The sequence below is a fragment of the Motacilla alba genome, chromosome 7 (genome assembly GCF_015832195.1).
Source record: "Motacilla alba alba isolate MOTALB_02 chromosome 7, Motacilla_alba_V1.0_pri, whole genome shotgun sequence".
NCBI lineage: Eukaryota > Metazoa > Chordata > Aves > Passeriformes > Motacillidae > Motacilla > Motacilla alba.
The window spans coordinates 5,087,899-5,112,088 of NC_052022.1; the positions used below are offsets into that span (position 1 = coordinate 5,087,899).

The 24,190-nt window shown below is 37.3% G+C and overlaps 1 protein-coding gene across 2 annotated transcripts in view; it reads left to right on the forward strand.

Annotated features, from left to right (window-relative positions):
* LRP1B (LDL receptor related protein 1B) overlaps positions 1-24,190 on the forward strand; it is a 623,792-nt gene that overhangs the window by 525,900 nt on the left and 73,702 nt on the right. For both annotated transcript variants that reach the window (XM_038143324.1, XM_038143323.1), the window contains 8 exons: positions 2,527-2,708; positions 4,952-5,151; positions 16,596-16,784; positions 17,612-17,760; positions 19,633-19,726; positions 21,221-21,337; positions 21,508-21,627; positions 23,921-24,040. In XM_038143324.1, the coding sequence (XP_037999252.1) occupies positions 2,527-2,708; positions 4,952-5,151; positions 16,596-16,784; positions 17,612-17,760; positions 19,633-19,726; positions 21,221-21,337; positions 21,508-21,627; positions 23,921-24,040 (1,171 nt within the window). The remainder of the gene's footprint in view (positions 1-2,526; positions 2,709-4,951; positions 5,152-16,595; positions 16,785-17,611; positions 17,761-19,632; positions 19,727-21,220; positions 21,338-21,507; positions 21,628-23,920; positions 24,041-24,190) is intronic.

Consider the following 24,190-nt stretch of genomic DNA (forward strand, 5'->3'; position numbering starts at 1 on the left):
GAAGACTATCAAAAAATTGCCTTCTAGTGATTCACTAATAATTTCATTTTTAAAGAAAAGATTTCAAAAAGTTGAACAACCACTAGAAGAAAATTAGGATGAGGACATGGAGGGTATTTCATTTTCCATCAATTTGCAATTTGTACAACAAGTGTCATGTTGATGAAAATTTTGCTCATATATAGGATGCCATATGCAAAGCAATAATAATAAAAATAAGTCCATTTAATTTTCATACAAAAAACTGCCCAGATTTGGCCTGTAAAAGTTAATAAAAAGGTGAAAAAAATTAGTAAGAATTATGTACTGTAGCTATCTAGAAGTCTGTCAGTAACTTTTTATGCAATGCCAAATTTTTGTGGCTTTTTGACTTTCTTATTAGGTTGCTATAGAATATGCTTAGTAACTGATATTATTAAAAATTAGTTCAGATGAAAGTATTATAATTATTCATTTATTTAATTATTTAAATGCTGGTGTTATTATTTGTTATCTAGCAAATCTGTTTGCATCTTTTAATGGGATTGTTTTGTCACGAGAGGGGGTTTTTATGGTTTTTCCCCTGATGAATCTCTCATTTTGATATCTTCCCACTTCTTGTGTTATTCTTTGCTATAAATAGATCTGCTCTCAGTGTAAGTGATGCTATTTGATGTATTGCCTCGGATTCCCCTTGCAGGAGATGGCATTTCTTCAGCACACCAGCTCTGGGAAGCCTGATGGCATCTCATTTTTCTTTTGCCTCTGCTCATGGAGGAGATACTCAGAGAATTGCAATGACAGCTTTTTCACATGGCTGTGTTCAGATGTTAACACAGTGTTTTATGGAGAGTTTAGGCTCAAATGTTAGTGGGAAATGCAGTCAAAAGCTGGACCATGCACAAGAAGTGCCACACTGGTGGTCTCAGTGGCTGGGACAGGTTGAAGTGAATCTCCCAAGTAACAGTCATCAGAAAGAGAGACTCATTATTTTGGTTGGTGTTCTAGTGCAGCGTTTAGACAGCTAAACCACTACCTGCATTTTCAGAGTCATCCATTTCTGCATGAAATGTCCCTTGTGCCAGTGCAGCAGTTGTTGCAATTACACATTTATAAACTGGTGAAGCTGGTAGTGTGGGAGGCTTTCGAAAATGGAGCCTCTTATTCCCATTTAAAAAGCAGTGCATCCTGGAATTTAACTTTTTAAGAAGATTTTATAAGGTGATAAATTATGTAACAACCTGAGAAGGTGCTTTTACATATTCATAACTATAAAATTGATTTAAAGCATCTCACCATATCCCTTCTTATCTTGAAGGCTTTTCCATGTCTTCAGATGGTAAATAAATTTAAAACTAGCACATTCAGTTATACATAATACAGGTTTATACATGAAGTTTATACTCTGGTGCACATGCTGTTAGTGATAAAGAAATCAGTAAATTAGAATGTACACCACAGTAATAAACCCATTATTAGTGCTTAAGAAATCTCATACATTTTCAAGTATTGCTTTCTGATTTGTGGGGTTTTTTCCTGAAGTTCTAGTTGCACAAACCTAATCAGGACTTAATCAGGAATGGAATATTTCAGATAGATCTTCTCAGGAATAGAACTTTCAAGCCTAGAAGAAATTGGACTCAAATGATTGTGAATATTCAAATATTACTGAACAATTGACATGAAGTACTCCCAGACAAGCCAGACTGATTCATGCCATGATGAGATTTGTAATCACATATATCTAGAGGAATTTGTTCAAGTTCCAGAATCTAAGTCATCAAAAACCCTGAGAATAACACATCCCTGTCAATAGTCTGTAGGCTTTCCAGTAGGTGACTAAATTGCTTTTGTCTCTTTGCAATGTAGTCCTTTTGAAATTTAACTAATTCTTGGGAAGTTCCTCATTCTGCCACGTGAATGCTGGAAATAAGAGCACAGTATTTCCTTTCCAGCCAGCAACTCTGAGTGCTCTCATGGTCCCTCTGTCACGATGACATATGGCACTGCTGTGACATTAAAATGAAGGATATGCTGATGGAGACTGCTGAGAGAAATGGGGAGATGAGCAGCAGATGTGCTCAAGGGCACGCTCTGGGGAGAGCAGCCACGTCTCCACTCTGTTCTGTGGAACAAAAAATGGAATAGTGAAAGGGAGAAAAGTTTGGTTTTATTTGATTGATTGTTTTATTTATTTATTTTTACATGAAGAGAAAACTAGGTACTTAAGATGAAAAATGAAAGATCAAAAGGTTTTACAAGTTTGTGCATAAGGCAGAGAAGTTAGTAATTTCCTCTTTACAATATCATGGTATGCTCCATTCTCCCTCACTAGGAGGAAAGTGTCACATTGTTGTAGCTACCTAAGAAATGTCATTACCTGAGAAGTGTCAGTGTTTAGCAGTGAATAATACCCAATTTTTACATGCTTTATGTCACTGTATGAAATATCCAGTCTCTCAATATCCTGGCATCAGTACCTCTCAAATTATTGTTCCTTTTCCCAGTTGTTTAGATAAATAATTAATGTAATTTTTGCTTTTCCAGGTAGTTCACAATACAGCTGTTCCCAATGCCCTGGCTGTTGATTGGATTGGGAAGAATCTCTATTGGTCTGATACTGAAAAGAGAATTATTGAGGTGTCTAAACTCAATGGCTTGTACCCAACCGTCCTCGTGAGCAAGAGAGTGAAGTTTCCCAGAGATCTGTCCTTAGATCCTCAAGCTGGGTATGAAGCAGCCAATTTTCAGTACTCCCTACTTAATCCTGATATGATATTAAAATAATTTTTATTCAAAAATAAATAGAAAATACTACTTAGTTGTTTGTTGGTTTGTTTGTTGTTTTTTTTTTAATCTAATATTCAGTGATAGGAGAAAGTTGTTGTGTTGGTCTGGATACTACCTAAACAAAGAAAGCAGTGTTTTTCCTTGCTTAAAAATATAACCTATCTAGTTTTATTATTTTTTTCAAGATAAAAGCTATTTTCTACTATTTTTTAGAACTCAAATTTAATATTCTTGTAACTGCACCCTTTCTTCCCTGTAAAACTGGGGAGGGAGGATGCAGACCTTTGTTTAATGTTTTCAAGAGATGAATACATGGGATCTTTCTGTGGTTGCCTGGGCATCCCTGAGTATGCAAAAATCACTCTACAAAGTTAGTAGACAGAGTCCCAGTCTTTCAGGAAGACTTAGATATATAATTAAATAGGTATAATAACTTACTGGGTTTTTTGGGGGTTTTTTGTGTGTATACACACCTTTCCAAAGCTGTTTTTACATTTTTATTGCTAAACATAAGCCTATGTAAATTTATTTTAATATAGAATTTTACTGGAAATAAAACTCAAATTTAGAGTGATAATTTGGTGTTACTTGAATCTTGGGTTTGTTTTTTTTTTTCTCACAAATGAGAAATGCTTAGTGAATTATCCTGCTGCTGCCATGCAGTTTGTTTCCAAAGAAAACATTTTCTGTTGGAGAGCGTGGAGAAAGTTTCCTCTGTCTGCTGCTTGTGTGGAGCAGGCTGGGTGCCAGCATATTGCACCTGTGTGTTGTAGGATACCTGTAACTGTTCTTAGGGCCACCGTTTCCTCCTGCACACAAATTCTGTTCCAGGTGGTTATCAAGAATATGAGCTGCATCTGGATTTTGGAGAGCCTGTCCAAAGCCTGTAAAGCAGAATCAGCTTCCCAGCTGGAAAGATCTGTCCTGAACAATGGCACACAACAGCAGCCACATGCACCCATGCACTAAATAATGGGGTTTTTCTTTCTTTATGGCAAACATGCTCTGAATTGTGGTTAAATAGCATGTTGAAGGGAAGATTGCTGCTCAACTTTCCAACAGTCTCCCTCAGTGTTTCACCCATTTTTAAACCCTCTGTGCGAGAAGCTGTTTTAATGTTTTGCAGCTAGTTCTTCTTGAAGCTATTCAATTTGCATTATGTGGCTGCATAACAGCAAAAAAAAAGTTCTGTAACAAGTGTAAAAAAAAAAGTAGACCATATTTCTGATAAATTTATTAATGATGCCATTTATGCAGGATGTGGGTTTCACAAAGTCCAGTTTAAGTGGTGCTTTAAATTCTAAGGTATCAAGACTAAGCCATTTAAATGGGCATTTTAGTAGTCCATAATCAATTTAATAAAGTCACACCTAGCATGGGGATTCCTATTCAAACCCTTTACATTCAGCACACCTATTTACAGACAGGTCAAGAGAAATGCAAAGACTTATCTGGAAGGTGGAAATATTGTAGAGTAATTACTGATTTATTCTTGAGATGAACTAAATAAATTAAGCATTGAGTCACAGAATGGTTTGATTAAGAAGAGACCTAAAGATCATCCAGTTTCAAACCCCCAAGATAGGCAGGGATGCCATTCACTACCCCAGGTTGCTCAAAGCCCCATCCAGCCTGGTCTTGGACACTTCCAGGGATGGGGCAGCCGCAGCCTCTCTGGTCAATTATTGCTGCTGATGTCTTGTGAAGGCTGGCCTAGAACAGGGACTAGATGGACCTAAAGAATAAAGTAGGTATTTATTAGGAGGTTTCAATAGACCCACCTTGGGCAGCACAAGAGTCCAGCCAGGGCTACACCCCAGATGAACCAAAATGGTCCCAAAATGCACGATCGGTCACGGGGTCTCTCACTTTTATAAGTTCTGCTCCATTTGCATATTGCAGTTCATTGTCCAATTCCAGCTTTAGGTTATGCAGTCCCATCCTTCTTGTTTTCCTCTCTTCATTCCACTGTTGTTTATGCTCTTGGGCCTGAGGTCTTGATCTGTTGTCCTTGTTCCCAGCTGGAGAAGAAATTGTTTTGTCTCCCTACTCTGTGAAGAGAGCTCACCATCCACTAATATGAAGCCCAGACCCCCTCACTAAAGCAGTACAGAATCTGAAAAATACAAAAGCTAAAACCTGAGACATCCCAGTTACTCAGCTGCTGTGTTTTGTTCCACAGATACCTGTACTGGATCGATTGCTGTGAGTCCCCTCACATTGGCCGTGTTGGGATGGATGGATCCAGGCAAGCTGTGGTTATAGAAACACAGATATCCAGACCTATGGCTCTCACCATAGACTACGTCAACCACAGACTGTACTGGGCTGATGAAAATCACATTGAGTTTTCTGACATGGATGGATCTCACAGACATAAAGGTTGGTCAACCCTTCAGCTGTTTTTTTTTTTTTTTTATTTTATATTTTGATGCTTTCCATGTTGTGCACAGTTATGTAAAAACTGTCCTTTAAAACCTTTTCCCAACCTTTTTTTTAAGATTATTTTTTCCCTTTTATCAATATTTTAAAATCTGCTTTTCATTTTTGTTCTCTGTTATGGATCTGAATAGTTGTTAAACATGCAGTACTATGAGTTTGTGGGAAAAATGTCAATTAGAAAAAGAAGCTCTAGGAACACACACAGTAATCTGAGGCACCCTTTCAATTTTATACTCTGGCATATATTGACATGTTCTTGATTAAGCTGCAAAGTGAGTGAAACTTGCTGTTAAAAGTAGAAGGGATAAATCCTCTGTGCCATGTGTCAGAATAGGGGGCTAAAATCAGCCTTTTCTCCTACCTCAGAAAGCCTGGTAAAGCTATTAGTCTGCTCAGCATGAGACCTGTATTTCAAATGTAATTCTGGGCTTTCCTGGTAGATGGGTGATATAATAACTTTTGAAATACTTATGTAATGAACTAATCTTTATCCCTGTGTTTTGCTTCTCACCTGACAGATAATTAAAAAGCTTGTGTCATTTATCTGTAAAGTACTCAAAAAAAAAAGTAAAATTCTACACTATGATGAATTGTTCTCATATTCCAAATTGTGTAATTAAAGATCTTTCATTTTAATTCAAATATATGAAATAGTATTGGTCTACTAAGTTTTTGGGGGGGTTTTATTTGAGATGAAATTGTTACCTGAGCTCCTTCCTCAAGCTTTACCCAAACCTCAGCAGTGCTGTACTGCTGATAAAACTTCATGGATTTGGCCTTTTTTAGGCTTTTATCTCGTACTGGGTGCTTCCAGGTCTTCTCCAAACCACAACTGATGAAATAACTAGTTTATTTTCAGATCAAAGATTCATTATGCAATAAAAAAGAAAAAAAAAAAAAAAAGGAAAGCAAAACATGTTTTCTAGCCCTTACATTCATGAATTGTAGGTTATAAATACATCATGAATAATTCAATGTCAGTTGTCTGAGATGGTAAACTGAAGACACTCTAGCAGTAGCTATGAGAGCTGTAAATATTCCCATTATTTCCCATTAATCTCAGCATAATGTCCATTTTTTTTTTGAGGGATGAACACTGGTCATTTGTAACCTGCTCACCTAAGCAGCACTCACTCAGACATAGCCCTGAGCTGAATTCCTGCTGGCAGTCTGCTCTTCTGACAGAGAAAGCAAAGCTCCTACTCCTCTTGATGTCATTCCCTGTGCTGCTATCCTGCTTTTTGTTCTCATAAAATTATCCTCTTACTCTTCTTTCTGGATCTTTCAAAGGAAAGAAGTAAATGGTAGCCAATGTGTCTCTCTTCGCCCTGAACTGACCACAGTGGTCAAACCTTTCACAGTCTTCCCTTTCAGCCTGAGAGTTTCAGAATTTTTCTTTCCCCAGAAATGTTCTCCTGTCACTAAACTCAGGAGATAGCTGCAAAATTCCAGCCAGACCACCTTCAGTGTCCATTGCCTTGGTCTCCAGCCTGTGGGGCTCTCCTGCACAATTGGATAAAATCCATTTCAACTGCTTTATATCTGCAGAGTTAATGTCTTCTTCTGAGGATGCCTGATCCTGGAGAAGAAGGAAATTTGTCACAGTGTTGCTGCAAATTTATCCAAATTTGGTACCAGTGAAGTATCTGAGGCAAGCTCCAGAAGTAACAGTGACTTTGTGTAAAGCTGGTATCGTGCTGCTTTTGAGGACATGTCTTTTTGAAGACCAGATGGTGTATAAATATTCAAGCCATAAGAATTGAGCTTTGGGAGAAACATCCTGAGGTATTTAAATGATGTGAAGGCAAGATATTTTCCTTAGGTAATCATTGTGGAGGATGAGGTTGGAAGAGACCTCAATGGATCACCTAGTCTGTCGTAATACGACACGAAAAGACGACACGGACACTGCTGCTCTCTAGGTGAACAAAAAAGAAGGACTTTTATTTTCTGACTCCAACATTTATAGTTTTCCAGAAGTGACAGTGGATTGGAGGGTGACAGTGCCACCTCTCCAATGACACTGGACAGACCAAGAGTCCATCAATTCTTTCCTCCTCCATGAGAGAATGCAAAACATAAGTTGTTTACAGAACTGTGTGTGAGAAAGTTTGTTACAAGAATGCAAACATCAGAAGGCTTAGCAAGGTCTTAGAAAATCAGGGTGACACATAGTCCAACCTCATGGATCACCTAGTCCAATCTTTTCTGGGAAGAGCATGGTCTAGGTGACCCACAACCATGTCAAGCTGCATCTTAGAAGTGTCCAATCCACCATCTCCTTGGAAAGATCATTCCATTGGCTCAGTGTTCTCATTGTGAAAAGTTTTCCTCTTGTCTGCAGTGGGAATCTTCCCAAGAGTAATCTGTTCCCATCACCCCTGGCCTTTTCCATGTAAAAAGGGAGTCTCCATTTCTTTGCAGCCCTCTTTAAAGGCTGGAATGTGGTGATGAGGTTTTTCTTCTTTTATCAGCAGTGAACAAACCCAGTTCTCTCTGCCTGTGCTCTCAAGGCAGCTTCCCAAGCCTTGGATCATCTTTGGATCCTCTCCCACCTGCCCACACCTAATGTCACTTTCTGCTGTCAGAAGTTTCACTGAAAAGATCATTAACAAATTAAAGTGAAGTTGTAGAAAAGTTTCTGTGGATTTAACAAGACAGTGATAGGATTCTTGGTGTCTGAAACAGATGAAACAACCCTGTGGGTGCTGCAAGGGGAGCTTTGACAGTTTTGCGGAGTTCACACATAATGATCAATTTGCCTTTAATCAAAGTCTTTTCCCTTTCTCCCTGCTTTCTCCTGGAACAACCAACCAAAAAAAAAATTAATTTCTTTGTGATTCAGCACAATACTAGAAATATTTTGCATGATGAAATTTAGCCATTTTAAAATACTTTTTTTAATAGGGGAAACTCAGTGTTCAAGTTCAGTGTTCGGAACTGTGATTCCCCTTGGCCTTCTGATATCTGTAATCCACACTGATAAGCACTTAAATGAGAAAGATTAGGTTTTATCTCTTGTGATGACTGTGTTCCTTGAAGGCATTTTTTTCACATGGATTTCATGGTCTGTTTTCCTTTGTCATTTTGGACATTTTATATTGTCAAAATTAACCAAGGGGGCGGTGGTTGAGTTTGCTCTTATCCATTGTGTTTTCGAATGAAGAAGGATAAAGTCACAGATATGGCAACAGCAAAATACATTTTCATGGAGGACAGGACAAAGTCTGAACAGGAATGCTGCAAGTGATGCAATCTGAAGTGCTAATCATGGCAAACTAAGCATTTTCTCACCTGTTTTTGTGACCTCTGAGGATAAGGCTGGCTTGCTCTGAAGTTTTTCCCTGAGACTATGATTTTTGGATGTTAAATTGTCTGTTACAAAATGTATCAGAAAATGTCACAGAGATTTCAAAAGACACAGCACATATAAGTAACTTGTCAGAATTAGTGGATTTCATATCATTGAGGGATGGTATGAGACAGTGTGCAGTGTTCTGTGCTCCACATCAGATAATTTAGGATAAACACAACAATCTGAGGCTAATTATTGACATGCTGTCTGCTAAACCAAGAAGTGTTTATTACATACAATGGAAGTTTACATGTATTTAGATCTTGGTGTTAACATTTCTTCAACTTTTTAAATTGTTTTTAAATTTGGGTTTTTTTAAAATTTGTTTTTCTTCTGAACCTTAAAGTTTTTGGAGGAGAACATCTGCTGCTTTTCTCTTGTAAAGTTCCTCTGCATTTCAACAGAGAAATTGTCTTTTATAATTGCCAAGAGACTCCTAGTAGGAATTTTGAAAACATGCTAACTAGGCCAGAAATCTTAGAGTGCTTGGGAGCTTTTCTTGGCGCTGGGGCAGTGATGACCTTGCTGAGATGTTTGAAGTTTAATGCTTGGTTATATAAACTGTCTTTAGAGCTTAGCCAATTCAGCACTGCAGCATTCACAAATGTTATACACTGTAAATGATTAAGCAAGTATTGAAGCACTAATCTGGCTAAGCACTAAGCTGGTTTACTTATGTGAGCTTTAAAAAAAAAAAATAAAAATTTAAGAATTTGTCAGACTTAGCTGCTTTCTGTTGCCACAGCCCAGAGGAGATGCAGGCTTCACAGTTCCCTGGGTATCTGGTTGCTCCATGCAGGTTTTCCCAACCTTCAGGGCTCTTAAATCCTAGAGCCGCTTGCATTCCCCCATTTCCCTTTGAAGATGAGCATTTCAGTAAAATGAAACTATAAAAGGGAACTCTGAGTCCTGTTTAGGAAGTACAGAAACTTCTCTGAGAATAGGCCTTAAACTGTGTCAAATTGTTGGTTTATACTGTAAAAACTAAAGATTTGGCACATCATTCCTTCATCTGACATGGGCATGGAAATCAAGCAAAGTGTTGCACTTTACCTAAATTAATATTATTAAATTACTTCTTTAGGTGTAATATAGTTAACAGAGAGTAACTTTCCTGGAGTAACTCAATTTGAAAAGACACCCTGTTCTTGAGACAGCTTCTGCCTGAATGTTTGCAGTTCTCAGAATTGGAGAATATATATGCAAGTTTTGAAGCAATGAGTACAAGGGGTTTGGAGGTCACAACCACTTTAATTTTTAGTGCCTGTAATTTCAAATGTTGCTCATTGTAAGGAGTTTGCAGGTAAAAAAATGAATATTTGTGTCTAATTCTGAACTCTGCCGCCAGAGTTTTTAAAGAGAATTTGCCCAATTGTTTATAAAATTTTCCTAATGTAGAAGTGATGTAAAAGATTACAGAAACCAATTCCTTCCAGATTTATACTGGAGGTTTTCATAGCTCAAAAATTAGAGAAGTCTGAAAGAGGGTTTGTTTCTCAGAGCAGATGAGAAGTAGTTCTGATATGGGAACAGTTTTTACCCAACTTTTGAGGTGTCTGTAGAATTATTCATTGTAGCCACATCTGATAGCACAAACTGATAATTGCTTCCTCTCCATCATTGAATTCTGGATTCACTTTTCATAATTGTTCCTATAAATTTCTTCAATCCATATGTCCTCCCAAATCTGATTACTTTATTTTATTGGGTTCCTTCTCTTTTAAAGGATAATATTCAGGAGAAATTGTTCAGATTGACCTATATTAAAGGCTGTTCACTCCGTTAATTTAAGGTTCCCCAGTCTCCAATTTATGAAGCCCAGTTTATCAAGGTTTCCAGCAGGTTGGTTTCTGTATGTTCTGCTGGTCTTGTGCAGTATACTCAAATTAGATTAGATTATAAACTTCTGAAAATAGTTCACTATATTTGAAACTTCTCCATGAGCTGGACAAACTTCTCCATGAGCCATCACAAATTTTAAGGGATGGGCATTACCTTCCATGCAGCTGCTCCTGCCAGGTGGCTATCAGGACACAGAACATAAACCAGAGATTTTCTGTTTTCTCCCTGTTCCAACCAACACAATGGAAAAGGGGAGGATTTTGATCAAGGGAGCTGCAGTGTTCAACAGCTCCCATGGTTCCAGTAGAAGATAAATGAGATAAACCAAAGTGGCCCAGTGGTTTATGTCCTCACAGTTGGATGATGGCAGGAGAGGGAAAGATAAAAGAAGGAATAGCTTGGGGGTCACTGGTAATGGATATCAAAGCCAAGACAAGAGTCTAAGGTGAGGGGCTGGCAGGCAGGTAAAGGGTCTCTGTAAATCTGAAAAATAATTTAAAAACCTTTAAAACTCGCTAGCACACACAGTGATTCTACTCAAATAGTGACTTGTGTATATTAGAGAATAATTTATTACTGCTCTGTACTGCCTTGGAGTAACTGGCATATAAACAGCTGCTCACAGTGAATTAAAAAAGGTTATAAAACATTTTAAAGTGGGACAATAAAATATTGCACTCCTAGTTTTTATCAATTGGTTTTATAGGCAGATTTGAAAAAAAAAAAATTGTGTCTCTTCTCATGGTGTTGTTATATCTAATAGTGAATAATATCTCAAATACATGAGTGCCTTAAGATGTTTAGATTTAAGGCTAAATTTCCTGCTTCTTTAGTGATAGCAGTTTGGGGATGTATAACAAGTTTTGTGTGAGTTTGTTGAAATATTCTCAGTTTTCATTGTTTCAGTTACATTTTTATACTGGCAAAATATCCCACCACTGAGTACCAGGACTTTTATTTTCCATACTTAACTCAGTATGGATGTGTGTGGTATATATGATGTACATATTAATTTTGCAGAAAGAAATATTTATGCATGGACATGTTATTAAAGATATGAGAAATAACATCCCAAAACTATATATATAGTTTATTTATAGACTTAATCTATATAGTCCATGAATATTTTTGCTGTTCATTGAGTTTGACAGGTTTAGGTTTCTAAACCAAGTGTCAATTTCATAAAAGTAATAATGATTACAAAATGTTTCCTCTTTAAAATATAGTATTTAATGTAATAAATTTAATTATATGTCAGAACTACACTACTACTACAACTACTTTGTCACAAGCTTAATAGAGATAATCTCACTGTCATTATTAATTATTAATTTTATGGACTAAGCACTTCAAATTCTTTATCAAAGGGAACAAGCATCAGGAGTAAGTAGTATAGGAAATAAAAAAGTATTGACTGTGTCTCAGAGAGGCTCCAAGTTAAATGTAAAATGAGACAGAAACAGCTACAAGGGAGTTCACTTGGCAAGAGGACAGTGGGGGCCAGGAATTGCTGCAGAGGAGATCAGCCGTCTCCAAGTTTATTTGGTTTTGTAGGTTTAATTGCTGTTTTCTTATTAAGTGTTGTTCTTCCTTGATGCAATTTGTCTTTGGAGGGTTTGTAACCCTTCCTAGGAGATTACCACTGGTTCCATTTAGATCAAGATGTCAGTAGGCTTTTTATTTCTGTTTTATTGCAGTTCAGAAAATCAAGTTTCAGTGAGGGGAATTCAAAATAGCGTAGCCTGCTTTTTCAGGCTGGTTCACCCATGTAAACTTTCTGTGTTTGGGTGTCAAAATTCTTAAACAGAAAGTTCTCTAATGCCACAGGGAGCTAGAAAGTCATTTAAATTGTTGCTTAACAATAATTAATTACCTTTAGCAATGGCTTCCCAGCACTGGCACTCTAGCTGGGTGAATTTTTGAGAAGAGCTTAACAGGGATCTTACACCCCTTCTGTTCTTGTAGTGTTTGCACAAGAGCAGGGCAAGGTTGCAGTCCCTTGTTTTTGGAAAGGGAAGGGACACATCCCTTTCTGTCTTGGAAGTGATCAACCATCTTCTGGACATGACAGGGCATTGATAATTTTGTTTTTGTTTTTCTCTTAGAAGGGGTCAACATTTGTCCTTCAAATGACACTTTTTTCTTGGTACATTGATTTTACCACCAACCAGTGAGACCTTTTTTTTTAGGTTATTATTTGTGTTATTCTATTTGCTTTTCTATTTGGAAAAGCTTGTGTTTCAATAAGAGCCAAGGGAGCTGGGCTTCACTTCTGTATGGCTTCAGGTTTTGTAGCTCAGGAATCCTACATGGAATGATTTTCATTCCTGAAATCAATTGAACATTTTTTTATGCTCAAGTAAATATGCTCAGAAAATACAAGGGAAGCAGAGTTCACTTTTCAGAGAAAAGTAAACATTTGTATCACAAATATTACTTACAGCCTATGAATTTATATTCTTGGATCAAAATTGATACAAAAGGAGAGAGAGAGAGAAAGACAGATATACTTTGAGTCTGTCATGGTTCTCATGTGTCTACATAACCATGTTCCCTCCTATGGCTCTTCTCTTAAGTGCATGCAGCACTTTATCTTCCTTTATTGTGTTATATATTGTGATTTTTGTCTTCAAGTATCTAATAATTTTTTATTTTCCAACACTTCTGATCTATTACAAGCCTCCTTGTTTTTCACTTCTATTACCTGCCTGTGTTTTTTCTTCCTATTTTCTGCAGCTTTCTGAAAGGCCTGTGCTCTCCTTCTCCTTTCTGCCTCCTCTTTCTTGCCCCTTTTCCCATCTGCTTGTTTGGTCAAGCCCTGTTTGGGATTAGCATTCAGTGTCAGAGAATCCATGATTTATGGGTAAAATGAAACACCCCTAGAGAATCAGAGTTGGCAGCAGGTGTGTTAGAAGAGGAGGAATTGCAAGGAACTTGCCCAGCTCTGAGAGGAGGAGGTTGTGGAGGAGAAAAGAATCACAAAAGTAATTTTTTTAGCTTTAATAGAATATATTCCTTTCTTATTTGAAATGGGATAAAATGTTTTAAAATGGCTGATGCAGAGGAAACTGAGGTGCTTTGTTATGACTAACCTGCCTTTACTCTAAATTCATACAAAATAATCAGGTGTTGCAGTGCTTGCCAAAGAAAGAGAAGCAATGAGTCTTCCTCTCCTGTTTAAAACCGATTCACACCACAGAGCTTGCCGCAGGGTTAATAAATGGTATTAATTAAATAAATACTAATAATTAGTATTAGAGTATTAGTACTCTGTGGCATTTATGATGAGCTCAATCAGCTAAAGCTTTTTTAGAGTTCAAGGGAAGAGTAAAAAAAAGGAAGTGGGTGTTTCTACTACTCCATACATTTGTAAAAAATCAATATGCACTGCCTGAAGTTTTGGAAAGTGTGAAACACTGATGTCCTCAAAGGCAAAGAATAAGGAGCATGAGAGACTATTTTACTGCTCCATCAGATAATCAGATGTAAAAATTATCTCAGTTTTCTGTTAATTTTTGTTTGGTCATTCACAGTCGATGGGAACTGTAAATTCTGTAAGCTCTTACATGTCAACAGTTCTGATGTTCCCTTGCTATAACTTGCTGAAAGGCAAAGAGGAATTGTATTCAGCTACAATAGAACTATTCCTTAAACAGTAAAGTAAGTCAGAATTGGTTGCCAGCCTGTTTTCAGAAAACTCTCTCAGGCTTTATAGGGTCATTTTCTACAAGAAAATATGTTGAGTTTTATGGTCAGCTTAGAAGAAATGTAAGTTTTTCTGTCATGTAATTATTATTAATTCTTCTATTATGAGAATTTTATATTTTTATGGTCAGTGTAGAATTTTTGTCAGACATATTTGTCCAGTGATTCTGGACACATGGATTTTCATTTGCATATATGTGTCCTATTCATTGCTTTCCTAATTGATTTTTAATGACTTTGTTTCACAACAGAATACATTTTAGCTTTAACAGCTTTAAATAGTGCAAATCTTTGTGTTGATTGTGACCTAATGAAAAGTTAATGTAGAAGCCCATTAAAATTACAGAGTTGCTCAGAAATAAAAATAGTGGCAGGACAAACTGCAACCTGAATCTGTGAGTGCTAAGCCATTGATAGTTCCAACTTTATATCTATAAATGGTAATAACGGGAAACCCAATTTTTAGAAACAAATATATTTTGTCATTCTATTTTTAAGGAACATAAAAAGAAGACAGTCTAATATTTGTTGCATTGTTCCTGATAAGGTGGCTTTATTTTTAAGAAGTTTGAAAGAGTTAAGCTTTTAAACCTGGTACTTGCTGAATTTCTTTTTGTTTTAAATAAAAGAAAATTGTACTTGAGTCAAAGACCAATTTTCTTCTGTGCAGTGTCCTAACTGTAATATTTAATATTTTGTGTCACACACTTGGCTTCCCTGTTAATGCAGTGTGATGGGACAATTCAGGCAGTGTATGGTAACCTCCTGAGTCTTCTTTAGCTCATGAATATAAAGTTTCATCTGGATTTTGATGTATGTCTAATCCAACGAAAGCAGGATAAATTGTCTGGCCACCCACAAACATCCACAAAAAGAATAAGCATTTATTCATATATCTGTGCTTAGGATATGGGGTTTGCTTCCTGGATCTCCAAAATAAGGATTACTATTTGGTGTATTTTTCATTGGTGGGTAATAATAAAAATGATTAAATCAAAATAATTTTTTCTATGTAAATCTCTTCATGTATGTTCATGCTTTTATATGCTCTTTTATTCTGATTTTAAGCTTAACTTTGATCAGAAAAAGAGAAAACTGACAAAGACATTTTTTGTCTTTAGAGAGACTGGAGTGGGACCTTTGATATCTTTAATTTGGTGACAAAAGTAGAGGCGGGGTCATAATTTTTTATGAACCAATACTGTCTCAGAACTGCAGCAAAAATAAAATAATTAGCTTTATGGAAAGCTTCTGGGCCTCATTCAGGGCAGCAGTTTCTGGTGTCCCATCCTGCTTCTCCTGTCAGCCTGGTTTGTATTTCTCATTGGAGACATCACACAGTGGGATTCTACAAATCACAGAAATTGTAAGAGCTTTTCTTGGACTGTGCTGTGTATGGAACTATGGCAAAGGCCTCTGTAATGAGGATTAAGATTAAAATTGCCAAGATTTCTTTGGACTTTGACTGATTTCTCGGAAATGCTCTGAAGCTCTTTCAAAAATATCATATTCTTATTTCAGTGTGATAGATGTGCTTCATGGAGACATTTAAGAAGGGAAAATAATTTCAGGCCTAAGCAGCAAGGTCTCCTTGACCAGGGGGCAACATGCCCTGCACTGGAGTTCAGTACAGGATAGAAAATTGAATTTTCTACGTTGTTGTTCCATATACTCAATACCAGCCATCAGATCTCAGTGAGCTATAAAATGTTCCAACAGGAATTTGAGTTTTGCCTACTCCAAGTCAACACTTCTCAGGTAAAAAAGATGCAGAAAACAAGGTTGGGGTGTTAAGGATGTGCTAGTTAAATATGATAGTCAGCTGCTGTGCTCTGCCTTTTCACCTCTATCAGTGATTAGGTGATTCAGCAACAAAAGATCATAATTTACAAATTAATTATTGTGGTCAGATATTCTCCTACGACATCTATGATTACTACTATTGATGTTAAAAGGAGGAAAAAAGAAAGGTGGCATTCAGTTACAGTTTACCAAGAACAAATACTTCAGGTTAAGGAGTGTACTGAACAATAAAGAATGCCCCAAAGCTTTTTCTCCCTTTTGTCCTTCCATCCTTTTCCAAATGATGTTGACTCATAATTTTGTGATACTGTAACTATAGACTTTTGTTTTAATATTGTGTAGTTGGTGATGCTAGAAATGATCAATAATCCCTCTTGCTGCACTGGTTACTTTAATGCCAATTTTTGATTATTTTCCTGTCTCTCTTTCCAGTATATTTTGGTAAAATAAAATGCTACTAATTGCATGAAAGGGTATTAAACACAGAGCATCAGGAGATGTATATGTTATGTTCTGCATGTTTTCTAATAACTTTTATTCCAGTAAAAGAGACAATTTATATTGCTTATGCAGAGTAGGGAAAGTTACAGTGGGAAATATTTTAATACTGTGTAGTGGGGAACATTTTAACTGGCAGTTTCCCAAGGGTGAACATTAATCTGAGCATCTCTCCTTCCAGTCCCTAATCAAGACATCCCAGGGGTGATTGCACTGACGTTGTTTGAAGACTACATATACTGGACAGATGGGAAAACCAAATCCCTCAGCCGTGCCCACAAAACCTCTGGCTCGGACAGGCTCTCCCTGATTAACTCGTGGCACACCATCACAGACATCCAGGTGTATCATTCCTACAGGCAGCCTGATGGTAATTATCCTGTCTCTGCTTCCCAAGCAGCACATGGATGTCTCCTCTTTAAAATATAGTATTTAATGTAATAAATTTAATTATATGTATATTTAATATAATATGTATTATATTATAATATATTCACTGAGTAGCCATGTGCTGCATGCTCGTTTATCTGCAGTGATTGTTTCTGTTCTGTTTCAGATTGCGGAAGTTTTCACATAATAATTTTTAAACATAGATCTGTGATTAATGTTTTAAGCACATCCAGTATTAAATACATCTAACAAAACTTTTTCAGTAGAGAGACAATTTATTTGCTTAAAAATAAACCCAAATTATGACTGAAAGTAAAGAACTGTTAAGTTGTGTTACAATACAAGTTACCATTTTTTAAGAGAGGTACAGTGTGTTATGAAAACTTTTAACCTGGTTCTTTGAAAAGTGTTACTATTGCAGAAGAGTACTGCTAGGCTTGAGGGAATGTGTGTGGTATGATTGTGTCTTATCTGCTGATATCACTGTATTTGAATTGTAACTGAATGCTATTTGGCAATTGACCTAGATAAGCTGAGTTTTCTCTCATTATGAAAAAAAAAAAACAAGCTTTTTTCTTCCTCTCATTCTTTCAGTATTGAACTTACAGCCATGGTAATAATTCATTTTTGCATACAACAGAGGATATCTTAAAGGCAGCAGGAAGAGTTTGCCTCTGTGGGTTTTTGATTTGAGACATTGCATTGTAAAGACAGTACATGGAACACAATTTTCTTCCTCCATAAAGCATATACCCCAAAGTGTGCTGAGACTGGAGGCTCTGATCCACCTCCCTGTTCTGTCCACAGTGTCCAGACACGTGTGCACACTGAACAACGGTGGCTGTAGCCACCTGTGCCTGCTGGCCCCTGACAAGCTGCACTCGTGTGCCTGCCCCACCAACTTCTACCTGGCCGCGGACAACAGGACGTGTCTGTCCAACTGCACTGCCAGCCAGGTATGGCCTGCAGGGGATTGGGATGCACTGCTCCTGATCCTGATCCCTGGTTTTGCAGGGTTTTGTCTCCTCAGTCTAGAAGGAAATACAATTATCTTCATAACAACATCTAAAAGTTAGTACCTATTTCCTGGGAATAACTTTCTGATGCCATTTTGACAGCCTGAAGTCGCTTGTGGTGAGCAGAGCAAGTGGAGAAGACAAAGAATGACAGTTGTCTGAGTTTGTGTTTGTCTCCTGCCTTTGGCATTTTCCTGCTGAGCCCCTCTGAGCTGCAGATCTCTGTGGGACAGTAACAGGTGCCCTTCAGCCCAGCCTGTTACACAGCAGGTCCCTCAAGGTGCTACAGGAATGATGTAGCTGCAACTATAGGTGCTATATCATAAATGCCTTTGAAGCCCTAATTTTTCTTGGCAGAAAAGATAAACTGAGCTAAGGTGCCAAATTTAATATGCCGTTTAAATACAGCTTTATTGAATAATCAACAATTTTTAAAATGTGAAAAAAGCTGCCCAGAGACAGAAAATGAAATGTCTTGCCTCTCTAAATCTTTTGGTTTCCTTTCTTTTCTGTGTTCATAGAGATACGAGGTAGAAAAACCAACACTTCTTAAAAGCCGACTGATAATCTGCCCAGATTTTTCTCCCTGGCATGAGCCACATAATGTACTCAGTTTTTAGATTTAGCTCTAGGAAATGACATCAGTTTGTACTGTTTGTTTTGTTTGCATTCCTCTTTCAGTCAGAACAAAGGTACAGTCACCTGAGTAGAAAGTAAATGCACAGCCTTCTGCCTTCTTACAAAGGATTTTTCAGGTTTTTTATATGGATGTTTTATCCTTTTGAAACTCTGGAAGGCTTTACATTTGTTTTTTTCATTTAATTCAAACAATGTAAGCAATACTGTACACAACAACACACATTAGGGCTCTTTTCTGTAACTGTGGGTGTTTGGGTTTATCTGGAAAAATGATGCTGTCTGCTTCAACAATCTGCAAAAACTGAGAATTGAAGTGTTTGCTTGAATAAGACCTTCAAGAATGAAATCACAGAATGCAGCAAAACGTAATGAGCAGTTTGTGTTGGGGCATTGTAAGCCAGTGTTACACAGTCATCAAAACTACAGTGATTTTTATCACTTTTTATCACCTCAGTGCCCAAATAAAAATCCAAATAAATCCAAATAAAAAAAAAACCCAAAATTTAAAATACAGGTCTTGTAAAATTATCAGCCATAAAATCATCGATGCATCAACACCTCAAGCAGCCGATTTGTGAAAAAAAACACTCCACAATGTGTAAAAGTTGTAAAGTCAGTATGATTTATGTTAGCGTTGGGCACATGTGGGATAGCTTCCTTTAAAGGACACGTGCACCTCCAAAATTTCCTGAGTCTATTTTATCCCCCAACCTGTTGCACATGCATAAAAGACATATGCATATGTACTAAACTGTCTTACCAATTTTTATGAGCCTGCACACTTCTTCAGTCACGTAGCTGTAATGTGGTGTTTGTGACCCAGATTCAGTTTTTCTGTCTGCTTTAGCCCCAAGATCGTTGGGGTCTCTCTTTATCTCTCTTCAGCTTGGATGCTTGCAATCTCCATTGTTTTCTCTGAAGAGAATCTCTTTTTTTCTCTTTTGCAAGTGCAACAAGTTAACAGATTGAAGAAGTTTAAGCAGCATACTCCAGCTAAACCCAAAACTGGTTTCAACCTTTATTTAAATAAAGGTTGTAAATTTCTAAGCCCCTGTCTCACAGCGGAGCTGATTTTCATAAACTGCGCCATTCCTGCTTATAAATAAACGAATACATGAATGAATAAATGTCAATATTAAAGCTTTTATTCCTGCTGGCCATTCCTCTTTGCAGTTCCGTTGCAAAACCGACAAGTGCATCCCGTTCTGGTGGAAGTGTGACACGGTGGATGACTGCGGGGACGGCTCCGACGAGCCCGCCGAGTGCCGTGAGTATTGCCACGTCTGGGGTCACCATTTATTTCCGTGGGTCTTCTGGGCAGTCAGGACTTGGTGAAGGGAAGGAGAGATCTTGACTCCATTTCAGAAAGCTGGTTTATTATATTATGATATATATTACATTAAAAAAGACTACACTATAACTATACTACAAAGAACAGAGAGAAAGATTCATCAGAAGGTGAGACAGGAATAGAAAGGAATGAATAACAAAGTTCTGTGACTCCCAGAGAGTTCGAGAGCTGCTGCCTCCTCGATTGGTCACCAAGTAGAAACATCCCACACTGACCAATCGAGGAAGCACCTGCTGCATTCCACAGTAGCAGATAACAAATTGTTTACACTTGAAGCTGAAGCCTTCTCAGCTTCTCAGGAGAAGAAAATCCTAGCAAAGGGATTTTCATAAAATATCACAACCACACCGCGAGTGCACGCTGCCTCTGGGGGCTGGCTCTGACAGCAGGGCCCAAACCTAAGAGAACACTTATTCCTAAGTTTAGGAAAAGGGTCTTTGTGAGCACTTTAGTTTGCAGCACTACTTCATGGTCTTTGGTCTTTGAGTCTTTTAAGGTCTTTGGAAAATCACATATTTTTCATCTCTCAAACCTTTCCTTCATCCCGGTTATGTTTTCACTAAAGATTTTAATTTTGAAGTTGTGGAATTCTTTGGATGAATACAAAGTTCTGACGGGTTTATTTGTTTGATTTTTTTCCTGTGTATTAAAAATGTGGGGTTCTAATATCACTTGCTTGTGTTTTGTTGCAATTGGAGGCATTTAGATACCCATTTTTCTTCACTGCATTTTTCTGAGCAATAACAATGTTCTCCCTCTGATCCTTCCCTTCCTTCCTGAAGCTTATACTTAAAAAAAATGCTCTGTGTTCTACAACCTTCTGTTTAATTAACAGTTAATTTGATTTTTTTTTTTTTGTATTGAAATCCCTCACCCCTATTTTTACAATTTTATAATTAGTTCTCTTCTCCTGCTGCAGAGGCCTCTGAAGCAGGTTTTAACATATGTAATCATTCTACATAAGTTTTTATTTCAAGCTACTCTATGCTTATATATAATATTACTGTAGAGGTACATAATTGCTCATTGTTTCTAATGACAGTGGCTGGAGAAGGAACAATTCGTTTCTTGGGAAATAGAATTACAGTGGGATAGGGAATTTCTTAAAAGCAGACTTGAATTCAAGCCTTTAGGTCTCTGTTGAGCCTTTGGTAAGCTTCAGCCTGCAGGGGGTTTTCACTCTGTCGTTAGCACTGTAACGAGAGCTGCACAAATTAAAGATATCAGACTTTGAAATTAGTCTTCCAATCATATGTGTACTCTTTAATTACTAATATATACTCAGACTGAGATTATAAAGGAAATACAAGTTTATAGGTATTTTTGATTAGTCCACAGGGTAAAAACAGCAATAGTGAGACTTCAGCCATTGCTCTGGTAGTATTCACAAGCAGTTTTGTCTTTTCCCAGCTGAATTCAGATGTCAGCCAGGACGTTTCCAGTGTGGAACTGGGCTTTGTGCTCTCCCAGCCTTTATCTGTGATGGAGAGAACGACTGTGGGGACAATTCAGATGAACTGAACTGTGGTAGGTACTTGTATGCACTGCAGGCTTCAGAAACAAGTCAAACTTCTGTAAATGTCATGTTTCACATTCCGTCAAAAAACATCAGTTTTCTTCATCCATCTTTGAAGTTTTGAATCTTTTCAAGTTTTGATCATTTTAACTTGTTCTTTTTGTTTTCCTTTAATTTACAGACACACACGTGTGCCTGTCGGGGCAATTCAAGTGCACAAAGAACCAGAAGTGTATCCCAATAAACCTGAGATGCAATGGCCAGGATGACTGCGGTGATGAAGAAGATGAACGAGACTGTCGTAAGTTATGCTTGGAGAATTTTGCTCTGTGGCTGGTTTTAAACAGGGAACTGGAGTTCAACCCTGTAAATGTCCTCTATATAAAGCAATTTGAGAATGTGCAAACAGTTAATTCACAGGACTGGTGAGCAATGCTTCAAATACAAAAGAGCAAACTAAAATGCCATTTATTAACTCTAATTTAAAGGCATTGCAAATAAGAGAGGGGTATAAACAATTTCAGGCATTTAATTGGGTTTTTGACTGAGGTTGAAACACGTATTTGACTCTGAACCACCTCACAAATGACTCATCTTCCTGAGCTTTCATCTGCCATGCCTTGCAGCAATACATTTCAATGGAAAAAGATGTTTTTCAGAATCTTTTTGTTAAGAAAGCTGTAGATCTAAAGCTCCTTCTACATTCTTTTTCTTTCATTGATTATTTTTACCTTTTCTGTTTGCCTTTCTCTGGGGATTTCTATGTAACTGGATTTCCATTTGCTCAGCTTTTAGTGCAACTTAATTTTCACATATTTATTTTCACTTTACATTTCTTAGATATAAGTGGAGAAAATATTTTTAGATTTATAATGGAAATTTGTTGAATAAGTTTGTGTCTGATCATTTTGTAATAAAGATGATGGGGCTGCCTTGAAATGTGGCTCTGTGTTTTCCTGATTTCACTGCTCGGATCTGCTGCTGATCTGAGCTGCTTGTTCTGGATAAGCTTTCTCAAGGTTTGCATGTGCTGCATTTCTGCAAAGAGAAAATCCTTCTCCAAGGGGAGAAGGGTTGCTAAGGATAGAAGGGCTTTGTGGATGGTCATGTTTAATGGCTGTCTTCCAAACTGCTCAGGAGAGATGTAAACACAAGTTTTGCAGAAAGCTCTTTATGTTGGTTTGCACATTGCGTTTCTTTAAAAACTGATTAAGAGGGATCAGGAAAGCTCCTGTGAAAGATAAGGGAGATTACTTTTTCCCTTGGAAAGAGCTGCACATGGTACATGGAAGGCTCCCAGAAACCTTGAGGTGTAGGTGGCAGAAGTTAAATCAGAGCAGCAGAGTCTACAGCTCAGGGGCTGTGGGTTCATATTGACTTGGGCTCCTGGCACAAGACAGATAACAGGTGAGATTCCCTCTCACTCTAATGTCACAAGTCTGAGATCCATAAGATACTTTTTTTTTTTAGGTCTGTGACTGTTCTGTTTTGCTTACCAGGTGACTTTTTCAAAGTCACATTTTACGCAGAAGGCTTTCCAAATGCAAAGTGAAGGTCATTGTGCTGGTCCTTCTTGTGAAGCACTGTGGAATCCCCTGGAGATGTGTCCTAGCTGAGGATCAGAATTATTCGTGGTATGGTTAGGAACATACCCAAGTCTATGCAAATGCGACAGTAAAAGAAATAATACACCAACTTTTAGCAAACCTGAAATTTTTCATCTTGGCAAACCCAAGAGACAAGGATGGTAATATCAGGGAGCAAATTGCTTTTCAACGGGGATAGGAAAGTTTTTAAAGGCACTACAGGATTCCTTAGGTGAAGGTGGGACATACATTCATGTGGGAAAACCTTATCAAATGTTTTCTGTTTTTCCCCTATGGTCAATTCAGTTTAGAGTTATTTGGAGTACAAATCTCTAAAGAACATCTAGTACCACATGTGTGCTCTGAGGATCTGTTTTGTTTTTAAATGGCTGTTCTAAGGTTAATGCAGCTAAATTCTGACTTAGACCATCCCTAAAGAATAGGCTGAAAGCTCAGCTGCATCTTTGCATCTTTTTCTTGCTGCAGGATTCGTTCAAAAAATTGTTGTTCTAAACTGATAAAGTGAAATATTTGTCAAACTTTTCTCAACATTTGCCCAATTTAACAGAGCACAGAATTTTACAAAAAAAGTGCATAATTTTGAATCTGTTTTTGATCAAAGCATCCAGAGCTGCCTTAGTCTTATAAACTGACTCTCAGAATTTGTAACTGGCACTTTAGAAAGGTAAGGAAAAAACTTGCCTGATTTTTGCTCAAGTGGTTTGATTCTATCAATGGCAAGTCTATTTGCTGTTAAAAGAATATCACAGTAGACACTTTGTTCATTATATTTGTTTTACCTTAATGTTTATATGAAATAATATATAAGAAAATGACGAAACTATACACACTATAAACTTGAATTTTTTTTCTTACAGATATTATATAAATTATGCTAGAGATACCCAATTTCTGATTCTTGAATCCTTAATATGTTTTTCTTTCAAACACATATTTTGAATATTAGCAGAAATTTCTAATTTTGATCTGGAATTCTTTTATTTGAAGCTGAAAACAGTTGTTCTCCAGACCACTTCCAGTGTAAAACAACCAAACACTGCATTTCCAAGCTGTGGGTGTGTGATGAAGACCCAGATTGTGCAGATGGGTCAGATGAAGCAAACTGTGGTAAGTATGCCAGTGGTTCTGCATGTGTTGCTGTGGCTTGAAATTGTTTTAGCAAAAGAAAATAATCATCCCACCTTTTATGTCCTCTTTCAGTGTTTGTTAATACCTATCTGAAACCTCTCTGGCTCATCCAGTTCTTACTGAATGGCA